The sequence below is a fragment of the Apium graveolens genome, chromosome 9, assembly GCF_009905375.1.
Source record: "Apium graveolens cultivar Ventura chromosome 9, ASM990537v1, whole genome shotgun sequence".
Classification (NCBI taxonomy): Eukaryota; Viridiplantae; Streptophyta; class Magnoliopsida; order Apiales; family Apiaceae; genus Apium; species Apium graveolens.
Genome location: NC_133655.1, coordinates 262,435,811 through 262,448,930, shown reverse-complemented (window position 1 = coordinate 262,448,930; position 13,120 = coordinate 262,435,811). Strand labels below are relative to the sequence as shown.

General features: G+C 34.6%; 3 protein-coding genes across 5 annotated transcripts; all 3 read left to right on the top strand.

The window, feature by feature from the left end:
- The first annotated feature begins 2,093 nt into the window (after nt 1-2,093).
- LOC141683221 (uncharacterized) lies at nt 2,094-5,335 on the top strand. 2 transcript variants are annotated; one of them, XM_074487926.1, is made up of 6 exons: nt 2,094-2,496; nt 2,944-3,482; nt 3,564-3,771; nt 4,088-4,152; nt 4,253-4,463; nt 4,717-5,335. In XM_074487926.1, exons 1-6 carry the CDS (start codon nt 2,278-2,280, stop codon nt 5,077-5,079), a joined length of 1,605 nt encoding a protein of 534 aa, XP_074344027.1. In that variant the 5' UTR covers nt 2,094-2,277; the 3' UTR covers nt 5,080-5,335. The 2 variants fall into 2 exon arrangements, with proteins under 2 accessions (XP_074344027.1, XP_074344028.1); XM_074487927.1 differs by having other exon boundaries at nt 2,097-2,496; nt 3,579-3,771.
- Nucleotides 5,336-6,111: 776 nt separating this feature from the next.
- Nucleotides 6,112-8,890, top strand: LOC141683219 (uncharacterized). The gene is made up of 6 exons (XM_074487923.1): nt 6,112-6,503; nt 6,714-7,267; nt 7,370-7,562; nt 7,906-7,970; nt 8,071-8,281; nt 8,382-8,890. The coding sequence occupies exons 1-6, from the start codon at nt 6,276-6,278 to the stop codon at nt 8,742-8,744; spliced, it is 1,614 nt and encodes a 537-aa protein (XP_074344024.1). The 5' UTR covers nt 6,112-6,275; the 3' UTR covers nt 8,745-8,890.
- A 380-nt stretch (nt 8,891-9,270) lies between these two features.
- On the top strand, nt 9,271-12,260 carry LOC141683220 (uncharacterized). 2 transcript variants are annotated; one of them, XM_074487925.1, is made up of 7 exons: nt 9,272-9,765; nt 9,955-10,246; nt 10,340-10,505; nt 10,605-10,797; nt 11,081-11,145; nt 11,252-11,462; nt 11,699-12,260. In XM_074487925.1, the coding sequence occupies exons 1-7, from the start codon at nt 9,541-9,543 to the stop codon at nt 12,059-12,061; spliced, it is 1,515 nt and encodes a 504-aa protein (XP_074344026.1). In that variant the 5' UTR covers nt 9,272-9,540; the 3' UTR covers nt 12,062-12,260. The 2 variants fall into 2 exon arrangements, with proteins under 2 accessions (XP_074344025.1, XP_074344026.1); XM_074487924.1 differs by having other exon boundaries at nt 9,271-9,765; nt 9,955-10,505.
- Nucleotides 12,261-13,120: the final 860 nt, after the last annotated feature.

The window sequence follows — 13,120 nt, the reverse complement described above, 5'->3', positions numbered from 1 at the left end:
AGTCCCTAAACTAGGAGAAGGTTAGAGGTTTAAGATTCTATAAAGTGAAAAAGAAAGGACAAAACATAAGGTTGTTAAACAAGAATCTGCAATTGACAAAAGCTGTACAGAAAGCGATTGGCATTTGCAGGTTTTCTACGGTTGTAAACCTGAGGGAGGCGCGTAAATCTTTTACTATATTATATTTGCTTTTCTTGTAAACACTTATATGCATGCATGGCAGGGGAATTGGGATGGGATCTTTAGGAGGAAAATGATGCCATCTCTTCTCTTAATGCTGCTGTACAATCGCCATCAAAGTATCAAAATGGTTGTTGTCAAAAAATAACTGCTCTCCGAAAGGATTCTAGCATGGTGCGAATACTGAAACGGAAGAGATTATCTCCTTACCAAATCTTCCATAAAATATATCTTTGTATAGTATGTATCATCTGACAAAAATAATAATAAAAGAGACTTGATTATGGAAAAGAACGGAAGATAGGCATAAAACTAGCTTCTCGTGTTAGCCAACCTCAAGTACTTGGAGCATCTCCAAAAGTGGTCTTCAAGTCTAAATTTGGACCGATTTCGGTTCAAATTTATCAAAAAGTTTTATTATGGCTCCTGAAACAGAAATGCGATTTATCCTGATTCACTTGGTTTGCAGACTATTGCCTGAATCCGTAGGGTTTACCCCGTGCGCACCCGAAAAGTAGTGGTTGCGGGTTCACTATGAGTGGTCTAAATCTCGGTACAAGTCGATTAATAGTGCCGGCCTAAAGTTGGACTGAGTTCATTGGTCCAAATTTGGACCAAGATTAAAATAATAATTTTTAACTTTTATTATTTAGTTTTAATACATATAATTTTGATTTTGGATATTTATAAATGTAATTAACTAATATTTGAATTCATTATTATTCATTTATAATTTAATACAAATAAAATACTAAAACATAACTAAATTATTTGAATTAAATTACTTGTTATTAATTTTATATTTAAAATAATACATTTAATTAATATAGTAATAATCAAATATTAAGATAAAATATAATATTATACAAAAATGAAATATTATTTTATTATAAAAGCTTAAAATATTAAAAAAAATCATTTTATAATTTGGACCAAAATACTGGAATTGAAAAGAGTCTCGGTCCAAATTTGGATCAAAATTTAATTCAAATTTGGACAAAATTGTTGGAGTTACTCTTAGCCATCGAGGAACAATCATGAATAGGGGTATAATGGTACTGATGTAAGATGGTGGCGTTGGTTAGGACAATGTTAAAAATATCTATATTGATGAGAACATTTGAGATCTTCCATTTTTTCAGTCATACTTGGATTGCCATTATCCAATACCAGCTTCTCTGAACATAATAACTTATGCAATTGTTGGATCAACATTTCTTAACAACTTTTCACACTTTCAAAATATTTACCCCATTTTTCGGAGCTATTCTTTTAATTTACGAACTTAAAATTTGAATTTTCCGGTCACGCAGTCGCTCTTGCTTTACCTTTCTCTGTCATCTGATCAGTGCTCGTCAGAACCTCTCATTAACTACAGATTATTAATATATTTATATAATTACAATACTAATCCGATTTCACGCTGATTTTATAAGTTTTACTTTTATATACTGCAATCTACAGATTAATGTGTGAATGTAAATTAACGTGTGTTGTGCGTGTGCTTTATTTTTATTTATTTTTCTTAAAAGGAGTTGTGCGTGTACTTGACTATGTGTCTTTCATTTTCCTATATTTCAAGATTCCAATTCGAATAGAAACAGTGAGTCATCACCTGAATTGATTTGGTAACAATATTTTACGAAAAAGTTGTGGCTTTTTTATATTGTTTAACATGATTTTGTATTTAATCCTTTCACTAATCAAAGTGCATGTAACATGTTTCTAGATCTAGAATGCGTTTTAAAATGAATTAGTATATTGCAAAGTGACCCGTCAATTCTGATGAATTTCAACTTTTGATGATGCTACCTACCTAGAATTGTACACACTTCTTCCTTATATTCTTTTGGTTTGAAAATTCTCAAATACTAGGCTCCTCAAAAGTCCTATCCATTTGCCTAATTTTCCTTGGCTTTTGAATAAATTTGGCCAACAGAAATTAAATAATATATGTGCATGTATGTTAACTATTAGGCCTTTATGAGTGTCAGTTTAGTATATTGGCAAGTCACAGAGTACTTGTCCAGCCTCTTTAGTCCTTTCCCATGCCTCTTTAAATCTGCTTCTTTCTGCATAAACTTGTTCAACTAGATCATGAACTCACTCAAACAAAATGCTAGCCAAAAAGGCGTCGACGTGGACGAGAATTCTGATGCAAGTGCTTTCAAGTTTAAGCTTTGGTGGGGTGAAGATCAGTCTTTTTACTTGAAAACTATTGTGCAAAAACTCAAGATAGGAGCTTTTGCAAGTGCCACACTGTTTTGCATTTCTATGTTTGTTGGATTTCTCTACGCGACAAGGTGGCTAGATGTTGTAAGTTTCTTGATCTCTGCTCCATATGTTTATTCTTTTGATTTGTATCTGGTTTACGAGGGTCGAATCTGAGTTCATTTCAAGATAGGTACACTATTTTTTAGTAGCAGGGTAGGTAGGTCGTCCACTATTTTTCCCTCTACTCCCTTTATTCTTTCTTATATTTTTTTCCCTGAGTTGCATATTATTTGATGACAAAAGTTAATTCTAGACTAAATATCATCCGGTTTGAACGGTTTTTACAGCATTTATATAAATTGTGATAAACACTAGGAATTCAACAAGTGGCCTGGACTTTTTGTCATGGATTTGAAGTCTTTTAGATGAAAGCTTAGAACCTAATATAGTGTATAGAAGATAATTTTATCCATGTTTAAAGTTGCCAAGTTACTGATATTTTTGGATTTAATATTTTATTACTCTTACCAAGTTTCAATTTGTTTTCAGTCCATTTTTACAGGTGATTCATTTTTTACATCCAAGAATCAGAAATCAGGCTCCACATCAGTTACATATGAACTTCAGTGCTCTAATGACAACACTACGCAGACATGTCCTGTTAATAATCTAAAGATATTCGACACAAATAATTTATCAGCACAGAAATGTCCAGAGTATTTTAGGTGGATTTATGAAGATTTAAGTCCTTGGAAAACGACTGGACTAACAAGAGAAATCGTCGAAAGTGGAATTGACAATGCCAATTTCAGAATTCTTGTGATTGATGGAAAATTATACATGGAGAAATATACAGGTGTTTTTCAAACAAGAGATGTGTTTACTATATGGGGATTACTACAACTTCTTAAGCTTTATCCAGGTAAAGTACCAGACTTGGATTTCTTGTTTCATTGTGGTGACTTACCGATGATCCCAAGGAGTGATTATATGGGAGCAAATGCATCTGTTCCACCACCAGTTTTTCATTATTGTGGCGATGATTCAACCTTGGATTTAGTGTTTCCTGACTGGTCGTTCTGGGGTTGGTACGATAATATTATTTTTGTCACATTTTAGTTTTAGGTCCGAGGATATTTTTACTGCAGTACCAATGTAGCGTGTAACAGCGTTTTATTTGTCAGGCCTGAAATCAATATAAAACCATGGGTGTCTCTGAAACCTGAGCTGAAAAGGGGAAACAAGAAAATAAAATGGAGGAAAAGAAAACCTCATGCATATTGGAAAGGGAATGCATGGGTGAGTGAAAACAGGGGTGACTTGATGAAGTGCAATGTTAGCAGTAGGAATGACTGGAATGCTCGATTATATCAAGTTGTAAGTACTCTTTTCTGTTACTAGTACTTAACAAGGACTCTAATCTATTCTTAACCCTTTAATTGGCCTTCAATTAATTACTTTACTCTTTCCTGCTACTTTACTAACAACTCATAATTTTTGTTGTCCAAGTCTAACAAGAATACTCCAGTTGAGAGTATGATAGGTGATGAGGATGATAATACGTGCATAGCTGTTTTTCATCCATTGAACGTCATAAAATGTTGGTGAAATGTGTCATAAAATGTTGTGACGTGTCAACCATAGCATCAAATCCTGTAATTTTGATAAGTATATTTCAATTTCAATACTGCAGGACTGGGATGATGAATCCAAGAAAGGGTTCAAGCAAACAAGTTTAGCAGACCAATGCACGCATAGGTTGGTAAACAAAATTATCTGTTGGGCTGTAAGTTCTTATTATGATTCAATTTCACCTATTTAATACCTGTGATCAGTTCCTTTTGTGGAATTTGTGTAGGTACAAGATATACATTGAAGGAAGAGCATGGTCTGTTAGTGAAAAGTACATTCTAGCTTGTGATTCCATGACTCTTCTAGTGAAGCCACAGTACTATGACTTCTTTACAAGAAGTTTACAGCCTTTGGTTCATTACTGGCCCATAAATAACAATGACAAGTGCAGATCAGTTAAATTCTCTGTCGACTGGGGAAATTCACATCGAAAGAAGGTGAACTCAAAATCTCGTGTAGCTACTTTTGCTCATGTTCAAATGCTGAAATTTAAATACTCCACACACTCATATCTCCACTTATACTGAAGCTCAAATCCTGAGACTAATTCATGTTAAATATATGATCCTATTGGGACCTTTCTCTAACACCTTAAGGTTTTAGATGAGCTGGTTACTCAACAATTCATAATTTCTTACTACTACAATGTTAGAAAAAGTTTACTAATTTTTCAACGGTGAAATGCTATAGGCTCAAAGAATTGGAAGAGCAGGGAGCAACTATATCCAAGAAGGATTGAAGATGAAAAATATATACGATTACATGTACCACACACTGAACGAATACGCAAAGCTGATGAAGTACAAACCAACAGTTCCACCAAAAGCAATTGAAGTATGCTCAGAGACAATGGCATGCAGTGAACATGAAGAACTGAACAGAAGGTTCAAGATGGAATCAATGGTGAAAAATCCTTCTGATACAAGTCCATGTTTGTTGGCTCCTCCATATAGTCGAGATGATGTTCATGCAATAAAAGAGAAGCAAGAAAGCATAAGAAAACAAGTGGAGGCGTGGGAAGGTGGTGGGGATGTTAGAAAAGTGAAATTTTAGTGCAATAGTTTGTCTTCTAAAATCCATTTTTTGCATTTGTTCCGTCTGCGTAATTTCTTTGTTGATATAGAAAACAGAAATACATAAGGGAACATCTATTTTCTTCTTAAGAACAAGGAACATGAGATATATCTTAGGTAAGTTATCTAATATATTAGGGTTCTGCAGCATTTCGACTTGTTTTGTATAAGTAACATAGTGTTCTGCAACTCAACCGATTCATTTTCAGGATATAATACATAAACATTATATTTTAGGGCTGCAATTGTATATTTTACTGTTGAACTCTCCGTATACTGTACTTTCAATTGTTTCAATACAAAATACAATGTTCAGTTGAAGAATACCGCTATTTCAGTTACATTAACACTACATAATAATGTCAATTCAGCTGCAGAACCCTAAAATCTTAGATAACTTACCTAAGATATATCTTAGGTTCCTTATTCTCTTTTCTTCTTTCCTACTGACTTATCAAGATTAAAAAAATCATTTATCAAGCACGTGAATTTCTTGTAACTGATAATATTTAAACTCCAGCAAGCTACTGGTTATGGTTCTCTTTTGTTCAGTATCTTGAAATTTTTCGACATTTGAAAGAAACTTCAGGCCAGGCATTCTGTTTCATTTAAACCCCTACATTTTTATAAAAAAAAAAAGACGAGTGATGTTTTGATTCGAAAACGCATGTACGAAGGCATGTGGGTCTCGTACAGTACTCTTCCACTTCTAGTTGCAGCTTTTTGATTTCTGGCTATGTTAAGAAGCTATATAGGAATGTATATTTTGTGTGTTTGAGGTTTGAGTGACCGCATATTTCATGTTAATGCAACAAAATTGCGTTTTTGTATTCCATAAGAATAGTCTAACATGGTTTTTGTCCGAGTCCTTGCACCAATCCAGGTGTGTGTGTGACATGGTTCCTGGAGCTACAATGCAACTTGTTAGTGGCCCTTGAGATAAAGACACATATGATGTACATGCATGTATCGACTTTAGGTTTGAAAACTCTCAATCTTTAGCTCCTTCCAAGTCATACATATTTGCCTACTTTTCCTTGGCCTTCAAGTGCCTAACAGACCAATTAGGCCAGAGTGTTAGTTTAGTATTGCTAAAACACAAAGGAGTTTCCTTATCCTCTTTCTCATACACTGTTTCTCTGCCCCCTCAAAATCTGCTACTTGTGGCATCAAACCATGGATGAGATACAGCAAAACGATGACGTAGAAGGCGTGGACGAGGAAAAGGATGAGAGTTCTGGTGCAAGCTGTACTTACAAGTTTATGTTCTGGTGGGATGAAGTTCAGTCTTTTTACTCAAATGTATTGGTGCAGAAACTGAAAATAGGAGCTCTCAAAAGTACTATACTGTTTTGTTTATTTATGTTTGTTGGAGCCTTCTTCGCTACCCGGTGGCTAGATGTTGTAAGTTTCTCAATCTCAACTCTACTTGTCTAATCTATTCATATGATGTAAATGATGCATATGGAACACAAATTATTCATCTTATATTGGAAATTTCCAGAAAAGAAAACGGATGGAAAATTAAGCAAGGTGACTTGAAGCTGGCTTCTTCTATTAAGAAACAAGGATTGGACTAATTTTAATAGACTCTTACCATGTTTCATTTTTCAGTCTATTTTTTCAGGTGATTCATTTCGGAATTCAATTTTTGCATCCAAAAGTCAGAAATCAGGCTCAAGGCCAGTTACATACCACCAACTCCAGTGCTCTAATGACAGCACTACACAAACATGTCCAGTTATTAATCCAAAAATATTTGATATTAATGATTCCCCGGCTCAGCAATGTCCAGAGTATTTCAGGTGGATATATGAAGATCTAAGACCATGGAAAAGGACGGGACTTACGAGAGAAATAGTAGAGAGTGGAATTAATAAGGCCAATTTCAGAATTCTTGTAGTTGATGGGAAATTGTACATGGACAAATATACAGGAGTTTTTCAAACACGAGATGTGTTTACAATATGGGGATTACTACAACTTCTGAAGTTTTATCCAGGTAAAATACCAGACCTGGATTTCTTGTTTCACTGCGGAGACTTACCAGTGATCCCTAGGAGCGATTATATGGGAGCAAATGCATCTGTTCCACCGCCAGTGTTTCATTATTGTGGCGATGATTCAACCTTGGATTTAGTTTTTCCTGACTGGTCATTCTGGGGTTGGTACGATAATATTTTTTTGGCACATTTTAGTACATGGTCTAAGACTCTAAGTTTATTACTGTTGTTGTACTAATTTCTTTGTAATGACATTTTATGTGTCAGGCCTGAGATCAATATAAGGCCATGGATTCCCCTGGAAACTGAGCTGAAAATGGGAACAAATAAAACGAAATGGAGGAAGAGAAAACCTTATGCATATTGGAAAGGGAATTCACGGCTGAGTAAGAACAGACGAGACCTGATGAAATGCAATGTTAATTACTGGAATGACTGGAATGCTCGACTATTTCATGTTGTAAGTACTCTTTTCAATGATTAATCACCATCTAATCTATCTTTTTTCATTTTAAAAATACACAACTACACAAGTAACTACTCATGGTTCACAACCTTATTTTGACAGAGGTATTGTGTAAACAAATTAAAGTTACATTTCTATGTGCAAACAAATTAAAGTGTTTAACACTACGTGTTTCTTGATTTAATATAGCAGGGGAATATTCAAATATGAATCAATTTGAATATTAATATAGCACGTTGTCGATCTCTTAATCGTTTATATGGATTAAAACTTAAATGTCAACCCTGCTGCTGCATAACGTTCATTTGTTTATCACAAGCATTTTTAAGTATTGCAGGACTGGGATCACGAGTCTAAGAAAGGGTTCAAACAAACAAATTTAGCAGACCAATGCACTCACAGGTTGGTGAATGGTTATCAATGTATTTCTTGTCCTGATTTTATGATCATTCACCTGATTCTTTATGTCTGTGTGATTTCCTGTTTGTTCTTGTCTGTTTAGATACAAGATTTATATCGAAGGAAGAGCATGGTCCGTTACTGAGAAGTACATTCTAGCTTGTGATTCCATGACTCTTCTAGTTAAGCCACAGTACTATGCTTTCTTTACAAGAAGTTTAGAGCCTTTGGTACATTACTGGCCTATTAATAAAAAGAACAAGTGCAGCTCAATTAAATTTGCAGTTAACTGGGGAAATTTACATGAGAAGAAGGTAAAGTTTTATAATTTCAGGTAGTCAGGTTTAATAATTTTCAGAACTGGTGAACTACATTAATTCAAATATTCGCGAACTTGGTGTCTTGAAATGCTAGGCTCAAAGAATTGGAAGAGCAGGGAGCAACTTTATCCAAGAAGAATTGAAGATGAAAAGTGTATACGATTACATGTACCATACACTGAACGAGTACGCAAAGCTGATGAAGTATAAACCAACAGTTCCACCAAGAGCCGTTGAAGTGTGCTCAGAGACATCGGCATGCAATGAGCATGAAGAACTGAGTAGAAGGTTCAAGATGGAATCAATGGTGAAGAATCCTTCTGATTCAAGTCCATGTATCTTGGCTCCTCCATATAGCCGAAATGATGTTCATGCAATAAAAGAAAAGCAAGAAAGTATAAGAAAACAGGTGGAGGTGTGGGAAGGTAGTGGGGATGTTAGGAAAGTAAACTTTTAGTGCAATAGATGTGTTGCGAAATCCAATTTTTTGTATTTGTTCCCTCTACGTATTTTCTTTGTCGAAATAGAAAACAGAAATACTTAACGGAACATCTATTTTTCCTAGTTCGTATTGATTTATCGAGATTAAAAAATCCTCTATCATGCAGATGAATCTCTTGTAACTGTAGTATCTTAACTCCAGCAAGCTACTGGTTCTGGTTCTCTTCCATTGATTATCTTGGAATTGTTCGGCATTTGAAAGAAATTTCAGGCCAGGGGATTCTGTTTCATACTGTAATTAACTCACTTGTACATAAGGTTGTTGGCAATTTGAAGTCATCAATATTTGTTTTATTGCTACCAAGAAAAAGATGGATGAAACATTGAGTTGGATATATATAATTATCTCCAAGTACATCATCTGATTTGATAGATAACAACATAAAATGGCGTTTTTTATACTCCAGAAGAATAGTCTAGCATGGTTTTTGTACGAGTCCTTGCATTAATCAAGGTGCGTGTAACATGGTTCCTGGAGATAAAGACACATATCATCAACTTCAACTTTTCATAATTTTTCCACACTTATCTTTAGGTTTGAAAACACTCAATCTCTAGCTCCTTGCAAGTCCTAAGTCTATGCCTAATTTTCTTTGGCCTTTAAGTGCTAACAGACCAACAGAAATAGATAACATACATGCATGTATGCATGTACATAATTAGGCCAGAGTGTTAGTTTAGTATTGGTAAGACACAAAGGTGTTTTCTTATCCTCTTTCTCACACTCTGTTCCTCAAAATCTGCTACAAACCATGAAGGAGATGCAGCAAAACGATGACGTAGAAGGCGTGGACGAGGAAAAGGATGAGAGTTCTGGTGCAAGTACTTACAAGTTTAAGTTCTGGTGGGATGAAGTTCAGTCTTTTAACTCAAATGTATTGGTGCAGAAACTAAAAATAGGAGCTCTCAAAAGTACAATACTGTTTTGTTTATTTATGTTTGTTGGAGCCTTCTTCGCTACCCGGTGGCTAGATGTTGTAAGTTTCTCAATCTCAACTCCACTCATTTGATCTATTCTTTCATTTTTTTTTCATAGTGTAAAACTAAAACAAGATGCAAGTGATAGAAAATGCTATGCAAAACCTCTTAGGTGACTTGAAGTTGGCTTCTTCTAGTAAGAAGACTGGACGAATTTTAATAAACTCTTACCATGTTTCATCTTTCAGTCTATTTTTTCAGGTGATTCATTTCAGAATTCAATATTTGCATCCAAAAATCAGAAATCAGGCTCAAGGCCAGTTACATATCATCTCCAGTGCTCTAATGACAGCACTACACAAACATGTCCAATTATTAATCCAAAAATATTTGATATCAATGATTCCTCGGCTCAGCAATGTCCAGACTATTTCAGATGGATATATGAAGATCTAGAACCATGGAAAAGGACTGGGCTTACTAGAGAAATAGTCGAAAGTGGAATTAATAAGGCCAATCTCAGAATTCTTGTAGTTGATGGTAAATTGTACATGGACAAATATACAGGAGTTTTTCAAACGCGAGATGTGTTTACAATATGGGGATTACTACAACTTATTAAGTTTTATCCAGGTAAAATACCAGACCTGGACTTCTTGTTTCATTGCGGAGACTTACCAGTGATCCCTAGGAGGGATTATATGGGAGCGAATGCATCTGTTCCACCACCGGTGTTTCATTATTGTGGCGATGACTCAACCTTGGATTTAGTTTTTCCTGACTGGTCGTTCTGGGGTTGGTACGATGATACTTTTTGTCACATTTTAGTCCAAGGGCCAAATTTATCATTATTATTGTTGTTGTACTAATGTTTTGTGTATTGGCATTTTTATGTCAGGCCTGAGATCAATATAAAGCCATGGATTCCTCTGAAAAATGAGCTGAAAAAGGGTACCAAGAAAACGAAATGGAGGAAGAGAAAACCTTATGCGTATTGGAAAGGGAATTCATGGGTGAGTAATAACAGAGGAGACCTGATGAAATGCAATGTTACTGATAAGAATGACTGGAATGCTCGACTGTATCAAGTTGTAAGTACTCTTTTCTGTGATTAATTATCATCTACTCTATAGTTTTGACACAGGTATTGTGTATTGCCAGATCATATGGAGATTCTATGTGCAAACAAATCAAAGTGTTTAATATAGCAGGGGAATATTCAACTATGAAAATTTTATAGCAAGAATTCAATTATGAATATTAATATAGCACGTTGTCGATCTCTTATTCGTTTACATGGATTAAAACTTAAATGTCAATCCTGCTGCTGCATAACATTCATTTGTTTATCACAAGCATATTTTAATATTGCAGAACTGGGATCATGAGTCTAAGAAAGGGTTCAAACAAACAAATTTAGCAGACCAATGCAGTCACAGGTTGGTGAATGGTTATCATTATTAATGTATTTCTTGTCCTGAATTTATGTTCATTCACCTGAATCTTTATGTCTGTGTGATTTCCTGTCTGTTCTTGTCTGTTAAGATACAAGATTTATATCGAAGGAAGAGCATGGTCCGTTAGTGAGAAATACATTCTAGCATGTGATTCCATGACTCTTCTAGTTAAGCCACAATACTACGACTTCTTTACAAGAAGTTTACAGCCTTTGGTTCATTACTGGCCTATAAATAGCAACAAGAAGTGCAGCTCAATTAAATTCGCAGTTGACTGGGGAAACTCACATCAAAAGAAGGTAAAATTGAAATAAATCACCTATTCTCTTTTTTATTTTTATGAACCGGTGAATATGCTGTTCATGGGTGGAACCAGGGGCTAACCTAGGATGAAGCCCCGGTTAAGGTGAAAATTTTAGTAAGAAATATTTAATAAAGCCTAAACTCTAAATATAAGTGATAATTCAATTTAGGCCAGGATGTTTTGTGATTCTAGTACCACCAGTGACGGTTTTGGCTCTTTTTGAAATGCTAGGCTCAAAGAATTGGGAGAGCAGGGAGCAACTTCATCCAAGAAGGATTGAAGATGAAAAATGTATACGATTACATGTACCACACACTGAACGAATACGCAAAGCTGATGAAGTACAAACCAACAGTTCCACCAAACGCCGTTGAACTATGCTCAGAGACAATGGCATGCAGTGAACATGAAGAACTGAACAGAAGGTTTAAGATGGAATCAATGGTGAAAAATCCTTCTGTTGCAGGTCCATGTGTGTTGGCTCCTCCATATAGTCGAGATGATGTTCATGCAATAAAAGAAAAGCAAGAAAGTATAAGAAAACAAGTAGAGGTCTGGGAAGGTAGTGGGGATGCTAGGAAAGTGAAATTTTAGTGCAAAAATTGTATAGCTTGTTGTGGTGCTTGTTTGGTCACATTCCTAAGCATTCACATCCGCTCCCTTGTCCCCGTTCTGTAATCTTACTAAAAATAGTAAGTTAGTAAATTTATCCCTATAATCTACTTATCATCCAAAAATTTTCTACATCCCAATCCCCATTTTCATCTCTATATATTATTTTATTATTTCTTTCTCCCACTTTCTTTAAAACTTTAACTACTATTAATATTATTTTATTATTTCTTTCTCCTTCTCTACACATAAATATCACTTAAATATAAAATGGAGATTGAATAGTAAGTCCCCAAATTTGGGGACTCATTTTTCAGTCTGCAAACTTTTTCCTATAATAAGGAACCGGGTGGAGCCTTATTTTTTACTTAAAATTCATCATTTTCTCAAATTATAGAGATGGGAAAGGAATGGGGAAGCCAAGGGTAATGCTCTAATAGTATTTTTCTCTCAATTTTATTCTTATATTCTTAAATCCAATCCTCAATAAATTAACAAACTTAAATCGGTAGATACTCATAAACTACAAGTTTATTGTGTAAACTAGGGACCTTTGCACGCGCGCTACGCGTGCTAGCAAAAAATTTATTTTTATTATTTTTTACGATTAGCACCAAATAAATTATTTTACTATTTCTTTTTATAATTTGAATATTTTATTTTTAGCTGGAAATCATGCTGTTGACTTTAGATAAAAGTATCTCAAATAATATTGCCACGAATAGTTGCGATATGATGTTAGTTAAATTTTTTTGTTGCTAATATATAAGAGAAAAACAAAATTTTCAAATTAGAAAAATAACATGAATTACTTAATGTGGTTTAATTTTATGAAAAAAAATGTATAGATACCAAATTGTGGCCAAATTGAAATACAATTGACACATCTCCTATTCTTTTATCAGGCACCAAAAAGTTTTAGTTTTTATTTTTACTACAACTACAGAGTAACTATCACTTGAATAAAAACGGAGGTATTATTGTTATTCACCGGGTCCATTTTGTTACTTCCTCCTCTATATGCACCCTTACATCATTGAT